Source organism: Lichenostomus cassidix, chromosome Z (assembly GCF_008360975.1).
Source record: "Lichenostomus cassidix isolate B80296 chromosome Z, HeHo_3.0, whole genome shotgun sequence".
In the NCBI taxonomy this organism is placed as follows: domain Eukaryota; kingdom Metazoa; phylum Chordata; class Aves; order Passeriformes; family Meliphagidae; genus Lichenostomus; species Lichenostomus cassidix.
This window is the reverse complement of record NC_139511.1, coordinates 73,998,529-74,012,015: the sequence shown is the minus strand read 5'-3', so window position 1 is coordinate 74,012,015 and position 13,487 is coordinate 73,998,529. Positions and strand designations below refer to the sequence as shown.

General features: G+C 46.2%; 1 protein-coding gene across 4 annotated transcripts in view; it reads left to right on the top strand.

Moving 5' to 3' along the window:
- The window catches only part of MYO5B (myosin VB), a 145,691-nt gene that overhangs the window by 56,377 nt on the left and 75,827 nt on the right, over window positions 1-13,487 (top strand). For all 4 annotated transcript variants that reach the window (XM_085043256.1, XM_085043253.1, XM_085043255.1 and 1 more), the window contains exons 9-12: window positions 1,553-1,662; window positions 3,226-3,491; window positions 8,341-8,422; window positions 9,929-10,069. In XM_085043256.1, coding sequence (XP_084899382.1) covers window positions 1,553-1,662; window positions 3,226-3,491; window positions 8,341-8,422; window positions 9,929-10,069 — 599 coding nt within the window. The remainder of the gene's footprint in view (window positions 1-1,552; window positions 1,663-3,225; window positions 3,492-8,340; window positions 8,423-9,928; window positions 10,070-13,487) is intronic.

Sequence of the window (13,487 nt, the reverse complement as noted above, 5' to 3'; positions counted from 1 at the left end):
GTCTATGGCTGTGAGCAGCCCCCGTGCCTGCAGCAGGGGAGCAGAGCTGTTCCCTGCCTGCACCAGGGCTCTTTGAAAGGAAAACTTGCCCTCTTTATTTATGTTTATCTGAAACCAAGTTTATAAATCCTGGTCAGTCTCAGTGCCTCTCAGTTCCATTTCACAGCTGGCTGTGAAATCCCCTGACCAGCTGTGCTTGCAGTGAGTGTGGGGATTCATTGCAAGCTGTAGAACTGCAAGTGTTGCTCCAAAATTTGTGCTTTTTGTGTTTTAGATGGTTTCAATCTCTTTCTCTTTGGGGTGAAAGTGGAGTTTTGTCTTTACCATCCTCTTGTTCAGCTTGTGTGACTTCTAGCTGTTAACTACTCAAAAAATTTAATCCCTGGTTGCTCCAAACTTGCCCACAGGACAGTAGTCCCTAGGGAACTCTCTCCCCATCCCTTTGGCATGTGTGGTCTCTCTCTGGTCCCCTTCTCTGCCTGCCCAAGCAGCCTTCCTCTCTCCTTGCTGTTCCCTGGGAAGCACTGTGAGAGTATCTTCCTCTGGGGCCAGTTTGATGATGGTTTTCTGTTCTTCACTCTGCATGTTTTTCCTCATTTTCCTTCAGTGTTTCCCAGCTCTGCTTCTGTTCAGGACCTGGTTGAAATTGCTACTACAGTTTCCAGTCTTGCCTTTCTGTGTGTAACAAGGAGAAGTCAGATTTATCTGCAAGTCCCCAATCCCAGCCAGGCTTAACTTCAATTAGGAGTTCCATGTAAGAGCAGAGCATTGCTCCTTTTAGTAACCTTGAAACATTTCTCATTGTGCTGATAACAGGAAAGTCCCGAGAGAGAGAAAGGGAAGCTCTGGATAATTCAGAAACCAGCAGGTGATGTCTCAGACCTTGGGTGGATAATTAGGACACCAGCCCTGAGCACAAAAGGGACAGAGAAACCCAGCTGGGATGTAAAAAATATGTAAGATGCGGCAAGAATGTGTGCAGGCTGCTGCTGAGCAAAGCTCCTGCTGGGAATGCCTGTAAATCCTGCCAGGAGAATAGATACAGCAATATATAAATAAGATACATAAAGCAATAACATGTGCACCCCCAGTAAAGACCCACAACACATAGCTCTTGTCGAGTCACTGGGGATGGTCAGACAGAGCTCCACATCACCTCCCTGGTGGCTTGCTGTGCCACCAGCATGGAGGTGTTGTGCCTCATGTGCAGAGCTTTAGTTTTCACTTCTGTTTGTGGGGTGTTGGCAGTAAGTTGAGATTTCTGTGCTTTGGTTGTCAGCAGACTGTGATCACAGAGAAGTCAGCTCCTTGTTCTGTGAAAGCTGCAGAGCCCCTGTAGCTCTGATCCTATTTGATCACTGTGGAGCAGCATCCTTGCTTTTGGGTATATTAAACCCATCTGTGTTAAAATTGAAAGTTAATGGTGTAAAGCCTCATGATTCTGAAAACCAATCACCTGGGAAGGAAATCAAACACTGCAAGTGCCTTCAAACAAACTTAAAATCGTGTTTCATTTTCTGTTGTGACAATCAGCTATCAATTGTTCCCGCAGGAGTGGCGGAGTCTCATCAGATGACCATTTTTAGGATAATTGCTGCCATTCTGCACCTAGGGAACTTGGAAATCGAAGGGGAGCGGGACAGGGAAGCCTGCAGAGTGTCGGTAGGTCACCCTCAGGAGGGGGCATGTGGGGAGCTTGGTGCTCTCAGGAATCAGGCCATGGTCATGTGTTGAGCTTCACAGTGGTCTCCTTGGGTAGAAAGCATTTTTCCTCCTGGTTTTCTTTGGCTTTTTTGAAAACACATTGTAATTCCCTAATTGCTTTGTTTGTCTAGGGAGATCATGCATTATTTCTCCTCCCTAGCCAGCCTGAAAGCAAGATTGTTCAAAAATTACTTACATCTCTTCCATGCCAACCCACCTTCACCTCATCCTGCTACCTTAAACACCTAGTGCAGGGTGTTGGGGAGTGGTGACACTGATGGTGACACCAGCACGAGGTGTGATGCTCTACAACCACTTTCCTGCTGGCAAAGCCATGGAGCTGGAGCTTCTAAAACAGCCAGAGGAGCACTGCACAGTTAATTAGCAAAAATAAATAACACTAAAGATGCCTTGGAGGCACTTTTTCTGTTTCTGTGTTTGTTCAGAGGTGGGGAAAAATAAAGCAATTATATGGAAAATACTGTCCTATAAATTATCATTGCATCCCAGGCTGGGTCGTTTGTTCCTAATTAAAGTATTAAAAGGGTTCTGCACACACTTTAGTGTTACCCTTGAGATAATGTGGTGTTCAAATGAGTTAGATGCTGGGGGTAATTTACTTGATATTTGGCAACATGGGTATGTGAGAGCCGGCTGCTTCAACAGTGTTTAGTTCTGTTAATGAAGTTCATGTTGTTTAATTGCCTTCAAATGTAATTGCAAGGTATTAAATCAATTCTGTTACAACCTTGACTCTGTGGTCAAAAAGGTATCGTAGCAATATAACATCCTAGAATTCTTGTAAAATGCATTTTTTTTCTCCATCTCCAAACTCATCCAGCATTTCTAAGTACACTTCTCTAACTGGAAACCATTTACTTCCTCTAGAAATGTATTGCTACACAGTGGAAGGAGAAATTGTTTTCTCACTGTCCAAAAGGCAGTGCCTGCTATCTTAGCTTAATAGAAACTCAGAACTGCTTTGTCTTAATTGGAGTGGGGGAGAAGTACATTGCACTAAAGAAAATGATGTTCACATTTCATTTTATTAATTGTGCAAAGCCCAAGCCCTTCTGGCAGTGCACGATTTATAACTTTGTTATTCAGAATGGAGGTATTTTGTAAAAGGCATGGTGTCTTTGCATACCCTAAGCTTTACCCTGAGGCATAATCAGGGCTGCTCTGGGGGAGAGCATGGCTGCAGATCAAGGAGTGAAGTGAAGAATGCTCTTTCCTGTGTCAATCTGCTCCTTGTGAAAATGGAGAGCTCAAGGATAACCAGAGGAGAGCTGACCTTAGTAGCACTGTCCAGAGCTCTGTGTGAGCTGTGCCACCCCTGCCCATGAGGACTGGGACAGCAGGGTGGGTGTCACAGTGTTCTCATTCCCGGCACCCACACAAACACAGGCTTTCCCCAGATGGTTATAAAACACTGCTATTTCTTGCACAGATCTGTGAGCTTGAGTGTTAAAACACCTGAGGTGTCACAAACCTGCTGACTTTTCTTCTGGTCCCCTCCAGAGCGAGGATGAGCACCTGAGAAACTTCTGTGGGCTGCTGGGCGTGGAGCACAGCCAGATGGAGCACTGGCTCTGCCACCGCAAGATCGTCACCACGGCCGAGACCTACGTGAAGAACATGTCCCCACAGGAGGTGGTGAACGCCAGGAACGCCCTGGCCAAGCGCATCTATGCCCAGCTCTTCAACTGGATCGTGCAGCACATCAACAAAGCCCTGCACACCACAGTGAAGCAGCACTCCTTCATCGGCGTGCTCGACATCTATGGGTAGGCACTGTCCCTGCTGTCCAGGCTGCTCCAGGAATCCTTTAAAATTTGTCTTCCCATTCTTGCAAGGCACACTTGGCCTTGGCTGGTGGCAGGTGATGGGACTAATAATAGAAAGGAGCACAAAAAAGTGTAGTTTGTGCAGTCTGCTGCTTCAGACTGCACAAACTACTTCTGTGCAGCCTCCACCCTGAAATGGTGCACGCAGGTCTGTGTGAACACTGGGTTCTGAGATTTACCTTCCCATCTGGGGTTTCTGTCTCCTGAGCTGTTCAAAACAGCATTAAAGGTGAGCTGGGGTAAAGGTGCCTGGTCTTGCTGTGGAGTTTGAGGAAATTACTTTGCTGCTGCAGGGCTCTGGTGCAGTGAGAGCTTTCGGAGGACCTTGGGAACCTGGTGGGGACATAAGGTGCAAAAAGCTCTTGCAAGGCTTGCAGCCTGCGACCTCAGGGGCAATGAGCTGCTTTAAAATTGTTCTGGGTACCAGTTACTGCCTCGTTTGTCATCCTGGCACTCGAGTGGTAGTAGAAGAGGGAGGTGAGAGTTCACTTTAGCTGAAGTACTGAAAAGGAGCAGAAGATGGAGGGAAAAGAAAGGGTTCCTGTCAGTTGTGGGGTGGAAAAGGAAAGATGCCTTGTGGGTTTAGGTTTTACCCTCCACTCCTTCAATATCATTCTTTTTCTGCCTCTCTGTGAAGCAAGGACAAAACAGAAGTCTCAGGTTGCCCAGACAGGTGGTGGATGGTCCATGCAAGGCCAGTTGGATGGTGCTTGGAGCAGCCTGATCTAGTGGAAGTGTCCCTGCCCAAGGCATGTGGGGATTGGATGACCTTTAGAGGTCCTTCCAGCCCAAAGCCATTCTGGGATTCTGTGTTTCTCAGTGGGACAGCAGGGGCCTCCTGTTCTCCCTTAACATATTAAGGTGGTCAGTTGTTCCTGTTTTGGAGGGAAAGGTGAAATGCACAAGTTGCAGCTGCTCCAGGAGGCAGTCCCTAACCCAGTGCAGTCGCTGTGCTTGCTCAGTCCCAAATCCATGTTGTGGCAGACTCCTCTGAAGGTCTGTCAGCTCTAGGGGAACCTCAGGTTCAGAATGAAATCCATCCAAACCAGTTCTGGATCAGAACAAAAAACACGGAATGATTTTATGGCTGTAACACCTATGTAATTGCTGGAACTGGATCTTGCCTATAAACCCACCCATGAGGTTTCTACAGCTGCTGGTGTTTGGGATGTTGATTTTGACATCTGCTGGGCAACCATAGCAGCAGAAAGGATGCCAGAAAGTGCTGTAGCTCCAGTGCAGCCCCACTGTCTGCTCATCTCCATCAATAACTGCTGCTGTATGGCAAGGTTTGCAGGAACACTGCTATCAAGTATGACAACACAGTTCTGTTTGATTTGGGATTTCAGTGGGATAGCTTGAGGTGATGAGTTTGCTGTCATTTATTTGCAGGTTTCTGGGCTCTCTTGGGTAGATAGCACAGGACCTGGAAGATTGTAAATATGGCACAATCTGGTTCAAAGACTGTATGAGATAGAGAAACTGCTTCCCATCATTGTCCCTACAAATAGAAATTTTTCTGCAAGCTGGATTATGATAAATAAAGCTTTTAAATGGAACCCTGTGGGTGATGGTGGGTCCATACAGAAAATTGGATGCCTGAGTTAGAGGATCAAACTTTCAGAAACCTGAATGAAAGGAGACTTGAGGATAAGGCTCATGAAAGATTAAGCTGGGCTTGAAAATCTGTTAGTGTGGAAGAAAAACCTCCTTCAGCCGCAGGTCCGTGTGTCACATTCAGTGCATGGGCCAGCAGATGTTTTCACAGCACTGGTGACACCAGCAGGGTTTTTCCACAAGGTCCTGCAGGTCCCATGAAAGATGGAGATTTGTGGGGAGATAGGAAAGAGGGGAAGGTGAACATATTCTTGTGAGAGTCTGGTGTCCTAAGAAGCCCATAAATCCCTTTTGTAAATGGGTATTGCTGTCTAAATGCTGAGTAATTAACAATGTAGTGAATTTGGGTGATGATAGCCTGACTCTGTTGTCCTTTAAACGTGGTTTGGTTCTCCTAACTCATGGGTTTTTTGCGGTTTTAATGCATTTTGCTGACTATTAGAATGTTTTTTCTCCAAATGGATGCTGTCTTTTCCTTTCCTTTGGGACAGGAATTGAGATGAAAAGGCAGGGAGCCTTCAGCCAGCTTCACAGCATGTCCCTAACATCCTGGAAGCTTCTCTGTCCCTGTTCTCCTGGGGAGGACTGTCCCCATGGGTGGGATTTCTAGGGATGGAATCCAGACATGGGATGCAGAAGCTGTAGGGTTTTTCTTTTAACTTTCTAATGCTCAACTTTACATCTTTAATTCCCTGTGAACACTGAGGTGAGAGGGTGCAGAACTGAAAGCCTTTCTGTATTTAATGAAATGGTGTTATTTGCTGTCGCAGCACCACTGCAGTCTGTCAGAGGAGTGGATTCACGTGGCACTCCTGCACTTGGTGGGGACAGCTTGTTCCCCCTCTTGTTTGCCATGTGAAGGGAAGTGTGAACACCCAGGTGACTAGCTGTGTGCTGGACTTATTCATGAACTTTAAATATTTTAATACAAACCTTGATGCTGCAGAGGACTTAGGAGATACCAGCCACACAGCAGAATGGGGAGCAGCAGAAAACCCAAAATTCAGCGTTGGCCCCTCAAAAATCTACTCACAAGAGCTGTCCCCAAGCTGAATGTGCCTTCCAGGGAGCCACAGTGATGGACTGGAGTGGTGAATGTGCTTATTTTTTTTCACTAAGATACAGTGCACTAAAATGAATAGAAACCAAAGGGGCACTGTTTGGCTTTCCCCATCAGGATGTTGTCTTAGTGCAGTCACTCTGAACGGGTAAGGCTTCCTGGTGAGCAACACGTGGGGCTGGCAACTAATCTGCTTTGTCAATTGGCCAGTTGTGCTGGTGGAGTCCCTTAATTAGCAACTTCGTGAGATCTCCCTTGGAGCTGGTGCTGTACAGCAGCTCTGCCCCTGGCTGGGACCTGCTGGGAGGTTTCATAAAACACGTCTGGTGTCTCTGAAGGGGAGAAAAAGTTTCTACTCTGATTTCTTTTCTTCATGTACTCCCACCCTCATTGCATTTTTCTACCTAGCTAACCGTGCTTCTCCATCTCTGTTTTAATTAAGTCTTTTCTTTCCCTGGTGCTGTGAACAAGATCCTGCAGAAGCTGGTATTCCCAAAGAGTCCTGGGGAAGTCACATCCCTTGAGTTGCTAGAGCTGGAGGCAGTGATGCACTCATCCATGCAACTGAGATGGAGCACAGTAGGAGCTCTCCAAGGACACATTCACCACTGAGGGCCACCTGTTTAATCTGAACATTTGTTGTCCCAGACACCAGATTCTGTTGCATCAAAGACTGTCAAGCCCAGTTTCTGGGAAGGGAATGGATTAAGCATCTTCTGCTTGGCACAGGTGGCACCAGCTCCAGGGACAGTGCCAGCCCTAGGGCAAGCAGAAAGAAAGCAGTCCCAGGTTTCCTCAAGGACTGTGGGGGTGATGAAAACACAAAACCAGGTCATTTTTCCCATTCCCCTTTTCCTTTTGCCATTGTATTTGCCCAGGGACTCTGGCATTTTGTGTGGTGATGGCATTGTCACCTGGAAGTACGTGGGGAATAACTGCGTCACCTGCATAACAGCAGGGTGGTCCTCAGAAAGTGGCAGAAGTATTGATTACTTCGAGGAGGAGAGGTTGGAAAGAAATGGCTTTATTTAGTGTTTTAAGACTGTTCTGCCAGCTTCTACAGTGCTTATTACCCGGACAATTATTTAGTCACATATTTATCATTACAGCAGCTTACTCTGCACACAGGAAGCCTTCCCACTTCTCACCATGTTTTAATCCTTAGTCATGTGTCGAAGACCTTTTTTTCCCTTTCCCCCATCCAACTGGGCCCTAGAAATAGAAAAATAAAACACATAATTCCCAGTGGTAGCTCAAAATGCCCTGTTTGGGTTTTCAGAGCAAGCCTGATTCCCTGTGCCTGTCCCTGGATGTTGCATGCTTCAGCCTCAGGGGCTTTGCTTGGCTTCCTGCTCCTTACCTGCAGTTTGTGTTATTAAAACTGCATATTTTTTTCATTTCTGCTTGTGACTAGGAAGCCATTTTTGGGCTTGATTTGTAGTTGATGTGTGGAAGGGTAGGATGATGTTTTGGGGTGGAGAGCTGTGGAAGTCCAGGTGAGGAGGTGGATCACTCCTGGTGTGGAGGTGGAGTCCAGCACCAAGGTCCCTCTAAGGTTGCTCTAAGGAATGTGGAGTTGGAGCTGAAATCACCATTTTCTCCCTTCTGCCTTCCAGAAGTTGCTTACTCACGTGTGTCTGATTTTTTGCTAACAGGGATGCAGTACAGAAGTTATAATTACAAATTTAATACCTTCTTTTTCTGCTCTATTAAATTCCATTAAAAATAGCACGTTGGGTCTTTTAAGACGGCAGCTACTGTTTCTTCATCACCTTTGCGGCAAATGTATTTGGACTTAATATTTCATAATATTTTTCCCCAGGAGAGGCAGTTACATTTCTTGTCTCAGACAGCACTGATGGGCAGGAAGCTGCAGTCATGCCAAATGTCTCATTCGTGCGTAGCAGGAGGGACCTCTTGAGTCCCTCGAGTTGTGCCAAGGAAAGAGAGATGTTTTGAGGCAAAAAACTGTGAATCTGGGATAGAAGGAATTGAAGGAACTGGTTAAATGACTAGTGTTCCCTGTCACACAGATAACCGGTGTATGGGGAAAAAAAAATAGTATTTTGAGACAAAGCAATGCCTAATGCTGATTTATTCATTGCTTTGCAGGTTTGAAACTTTTGAAGTGAATAGCTTTGAACAGTTTTGTATCAACTATGCCAACGAGAAGCTCCAGCAGCAGTTCAACTCGGTAAGGTCATCTTGGAAGTGTTCCATAAAACTGAGCAGAAAATGTAACAAGGCAGGATAGTTGTGTGTCTGGCTTCTGCTTAGTGCCATTTACCTGAATGTGGGTCCTTGGGATACCTTTTTCCCAGACATTTCACTGCAATGGCTCTGGATATTCCCATCGAGTTGAAAAATGTTGCTTACTTGATGTATAAACTTGATCCTGGAAATGGATTTGCATGTGGTTTGTGCAAAGGCTCACAGGTTGCTCTGAATAAGTATGTAATTTGCCTTTTTCTTTGTGCTGTTTCAGTCCTGAAACAAAACCTGGATGGTCTCATGCTGATTTCCAGTGTGAATTAAAATAAATTATGGGTGTGGAAACCTTCCCATTAAGCATGGCTTGAACCTGTGAGATGAAAACTCTGTATTAAATAACAGGATTGGACACATTCCCCATTTTCCACTTGCCTCACAAAACCCAGAAATTTTCCTATTTTGCTAGAAACAAGCTTTACCTACACTGGAAATGAAACCAGTAAGGGATTGTCTTCTGCTTTGGTTGTAACTAGGGAAAAAATTACTATTAATTTCAGGATACAGGGGAAAACTTGTTAAATTTGAGCAGCTAAGTACTGCAGATTAGTTTGGCCCTTTGAAACCATATCATATGCATGGACATGAACATTTGCAGTCTATCTAATGCATCAGATAGATCACTGCTGCTAAAAATGAAAAGTAAATTATGGATTGTATTTGCACTATTCATATCTTACTTGGTATGTCTAACTATCGCTTCTGAAGCTTATAAATTCAAACTCCAAGATGACATGTTTGAAGAGATTTTAAAAAGCTATCTTTGAAGGGAAAGAAAGTGCATTTGAAAAATCATTTTTTAATATGCTTTAGAGTATCTCAGATAGCCAGAGACAATTTATCTGCTTGGGCAGAGGTCTGAGATACGTAAGCCATGCAAAGATTTTTTTATTATGAGTTTTTTTAAATAAGACTTTGCAATGGAAGTGTCCCTGAGTGAGTCAGATGCTGATGCTGATATCCCTTCCAGGATGATGGGTGCTCTTTGTGAAGCCCTGCTTGCAGATGGGGACACAGGCTCTCAGCCCTGGCTGGGCTCCCAGCTTGTGAACCTGCTTCAGGTCACTGCTTTAATCAGCAGAGCAATAAAGCAGAGAAGGATTTTTGTCAGCCCAAGAGATATATGTGTCATTGCCACATCAGTGTATGGCTTCCACCTCCACACTGTGACAGCTTCAGTCATTTTGTAGTGAAAGTAATTTAAAGCCCTATTTTCCCCTGCCCCGTGGTTTCCCAGTGAAATGCTTTCATTTTCCTTGCCAGGAGCTAGGCTGTGTAAATGGCAGAGCCTGGGCAGGCTGTACGTGAGGACACCCAGAGCCTCCATGGCTTCTGGATGTGCTTGTGGAGTGCTGACCTCAGCAGGGACAAGGGCAAGGGGCTGTGCTCTGCTGGGGTCACTCTCAGTGACTCTGCTTTCTCCCACTCCCAGCACGTGTTCAAGCTGGAACAAGAAGAGTACATGGTGGAAGGGATCCCTTGGACTCTCATTGACTTCTATGACAACCAGCCCTGCATTGACCTGATAGAGGCCAAGCTTGGCATCCTGGACCTGCTGGATGAAGAGTGCAAGGTAAAGAGGACCTCCTACCTGTTTAATTGTGTTTTTATTCATAAAAAGGATCAAAGAGTGGCCTTTGTTCTGTAGTGTCTTGCAGGTGGGTACACATCTCCTTTCATGTGTGTTGCTGCTGTGCTCATGGCAAGAGTAGGCTTGAGCTGGCATTTGCTTTGGTTTGGAGCACCTCAGAGCCTCCTGGGCAGGTGTTTGCTCCAGATCTGGGTACCTGCACTCCCCATGTGCAGCCAGTGCTCGTGTTTCTGGCCTGGCTGTACTTAGGAATAGCCATCAATTGAGACTTGATGTTTTTGGCATTGCCCAGGAGCTGGAGCTCCTCTCAAGCCTTATTTTGTCCCAGGGAAAACCTGAATCCTTTTGCAACAGCTCTTTAAGGTAAAGCTCGTTGCATTCAGTGCAGACTTCAGGGACTTGTAATGCTGGAGAGCAGTTTGCTCAGGTTAGTCCTCTCTCTCTTGTTCTGGGCAAAATGAAATCCTGTTTGAAAGTGGAAAAGGAAGGCCAGAGTTGCAAACCTTCATGACAATCCATAAGAAAGGTTGGACTCCTTGTTCACACATTGTTCAGTCATGAAATATGACATATACCTAGGAACAAGAAATGCCAGGTGGCAGGTGTCCTTGGGAAGTTGGGATGCCTGTTCTGAAGATCTTTGGTGCTGGAGATGTCCTGTTGGAAGGGGATGGGGGCTGCCTTCCTGCTGGATGTGGCTGCTTTGAGGAACCTCATCCTCGTGTTGCTGTGGGGTGATCCAACAAGTTGTCCTCAGGAAGAGTTTCCATCAAGACTTGGATGTATTCTGTGCCAGAAAATGTATTTCTGACTGTGGGAGGGCTTTGACTGATTTTGAGCAAGGGCAGGGAAGAGTGAGGCAAAGTGTTGGGAGAGCTGAAGTAGGTAAGAAGTCCTCACCAGGATAGCTGAGATGGTAAGAAGGAAAAAGGAATTCTTGTTGTACCTGTTGGATCCATCAGTCAGGACAAATCTGGCAGCCCAAGAACACAAGTGTCTTCATGCATTAGAGGGAAAGGTTTCAGGTCCATTATTTAGACTTTTCCCTGGGCAAGGATGTAGCACCTGTCCTTGTCTGGGAAGAGGGTAACATGTGAAGTGTTTGCTGTCCTCCAGGTGCCAGGCTGCCTTCCCAGGCATGGTGGGGCTGTCCCAGCCTGCACACCCCTCAAGCTCAGCCCTGGTCTGGGCTGCAGACACTCTGGCTACCTCTTTGTGATGAGCTGGAACTGGGGCTTTGCCCTTTTTGAATCTGCTCTCAGGAAATCTCCTTAAAAATGAGAACAAATTACACTTAATTTGATGTCCTTAAAAATAGCATCTCAGCCAGCGCTGGCTCCGAAGGAGGTCAGATTATTTGCTTGATATTCAGCACCATTTCATCTGGTCTCTGTGCTATTAAGCCCTTTATATTTTTCAGGCTCAAACTGTCTCCTGGATGCTGTGAGAGCCATAAGGGATGTTTCCCTGGTGTCGAGGGTAACACCCTTGGCTCCTCTCTGCAGCACCTGTCACTGGTTGCTGCTGGTGGCATTGCTGGTGGTGACATTGCAGCTCCTGTGCACCAGCAGTAGATCTGCCTGGTACTACTTTTTTCATCCATACTTATTTTCTGACCAAAAAAAAAAAAAAAAAAAAGAAGAAACACAAGCTCTATTCCCTGCTCCTTCTCATCAAATGCCAATTATCTGGGTGTTTACCTGTCAGTGGGGGATGCTGTCATTAGTCACAGGCCCTTATTACCGGCCCTGTAATCGCCTCTTTTATAACAACCTGCAAGTGTTCTCCAGATTTACGAAAATTTCAGCAAAACCTGTCAGCTGAAAGCACCAGTTTAGGGATGAAAACCTTCACCCCCACGGCAGTGTTGCACCTCCCGGGGTGGGACCACAATAGGGTAATTACATGCCACCTCGTTAGAACCTACAGCAGTGGATAAAAACACTCTGGGACGTGAAACAGCGTCAGGGGAATATTTGGTACATAATAAAGCATTACTGCAAATGCAGAGGGTTTGTCACTAATGTTCTTGCTTCACAGTATGGGTTTTTTTTAATCTTTAATGTGTGGTTGGGGAGGAGGTGACTGGGTATGTGCTGAAGCAGTTCAGGAAGTGGAGGTCATAGGAGAGAGTTCTTGCTGTGCAGGGAAAAATTGACATAGGAATTGGCAGTGAGAGAAAGGGCTCTTGAAGTGGGATTGGAGTGTTAAGGACTAAACCTGTCTCATGAAAGCTAATGAGGAAGCCCCTGGTTCTTAAAACAGACTTTAGGTTATAGAATCAGCGAATCACGGAATGATTTGGGTTGGAAGGGACTTCAGTGATCATCCTGTTCCACCCCTTGCCATGGGCAGGGACACCTTCCACTATGCCAGGTTGCTCCAAGCCCTGTCCAGCCTGGCTTGGGACACTGCCAGGGATCCAGGGGCAGCCACAGCTTCTCTGGGCACCCTGTGCCAGGGCCTCACCACCCTCACAGGGAGCAATTCCTTCCAGTGTCCCACCTAACCCTTTTTTCTGGCAGTGGGATGCCATTCCCTGTGTCCTGTCCCTCCATGTCATTGTGAAAAATCCATCTCCAGGCGGGAGGTGTTCGGAGTTTTTTTAACAGCTTTGAAATCTTAGGAGTTGGAAGCTGTTGTAGAATTAGTAAGGTTGGAAGCAGCTTCTGGAAGAGGAGCTCATTTGATTCTGTCTCCAGTTACATCCTTGGTCTTCCCAGGAACCCTTATAATGTCTCCAGACTGTGACCTGTGTCTTTGTTAGGGGACCATAGAGCCCTGAAGGGCTTTTCCCTGTTTCCTGCACTGGGCTTTCACCTGCCTGGATTTATAGCTTTTAGGAGGTCTTGATTTTGCTCTGATGCCAGAGGAGCATTGAGAGTTCATGTCCCACATCCAGAAAAGGCCTTGGCCAGAAACCAAGGCCACCAGGGTGGTGGGATATTGATGTGCTGTGACACAAACTGATGAGTCCAAAGAGGTGGGAAAGGGCAGAAGGGCATGCAGCAGAACCTCCCCTCTGGTGAGCTGTGAAGAGAGGATGCAGTCACTGTAGGGCCAAGGGGGAAATAATCTGGGGAAAGAGTAGAGTCTATCAGAAGAAATAAAGGAGGGAGGCTGTTTTCTCTAAATCCAGTTGTGGGAAGATTGCTTGGATATCTGGAATGGATTTAGGGTTTGGTTGCACTTGGGGAGGCAGTTATTTTCATGGAGGGGACAGCACACTTTGGAAGACTGAAGTTGAGGAAGACTTTGAGTTTGGAGGAAACATGTGGAGAGACTTTCATTCTGTGAAGAGGAGCAGCCAGTTGGGGTTGGTTTTCTAAGAGACTTAAGTTATCCCTAGAGGAAACAGAAAACTCTCAGAAATGTAGTTGAGCCTCTGTCAAAGCTGGAT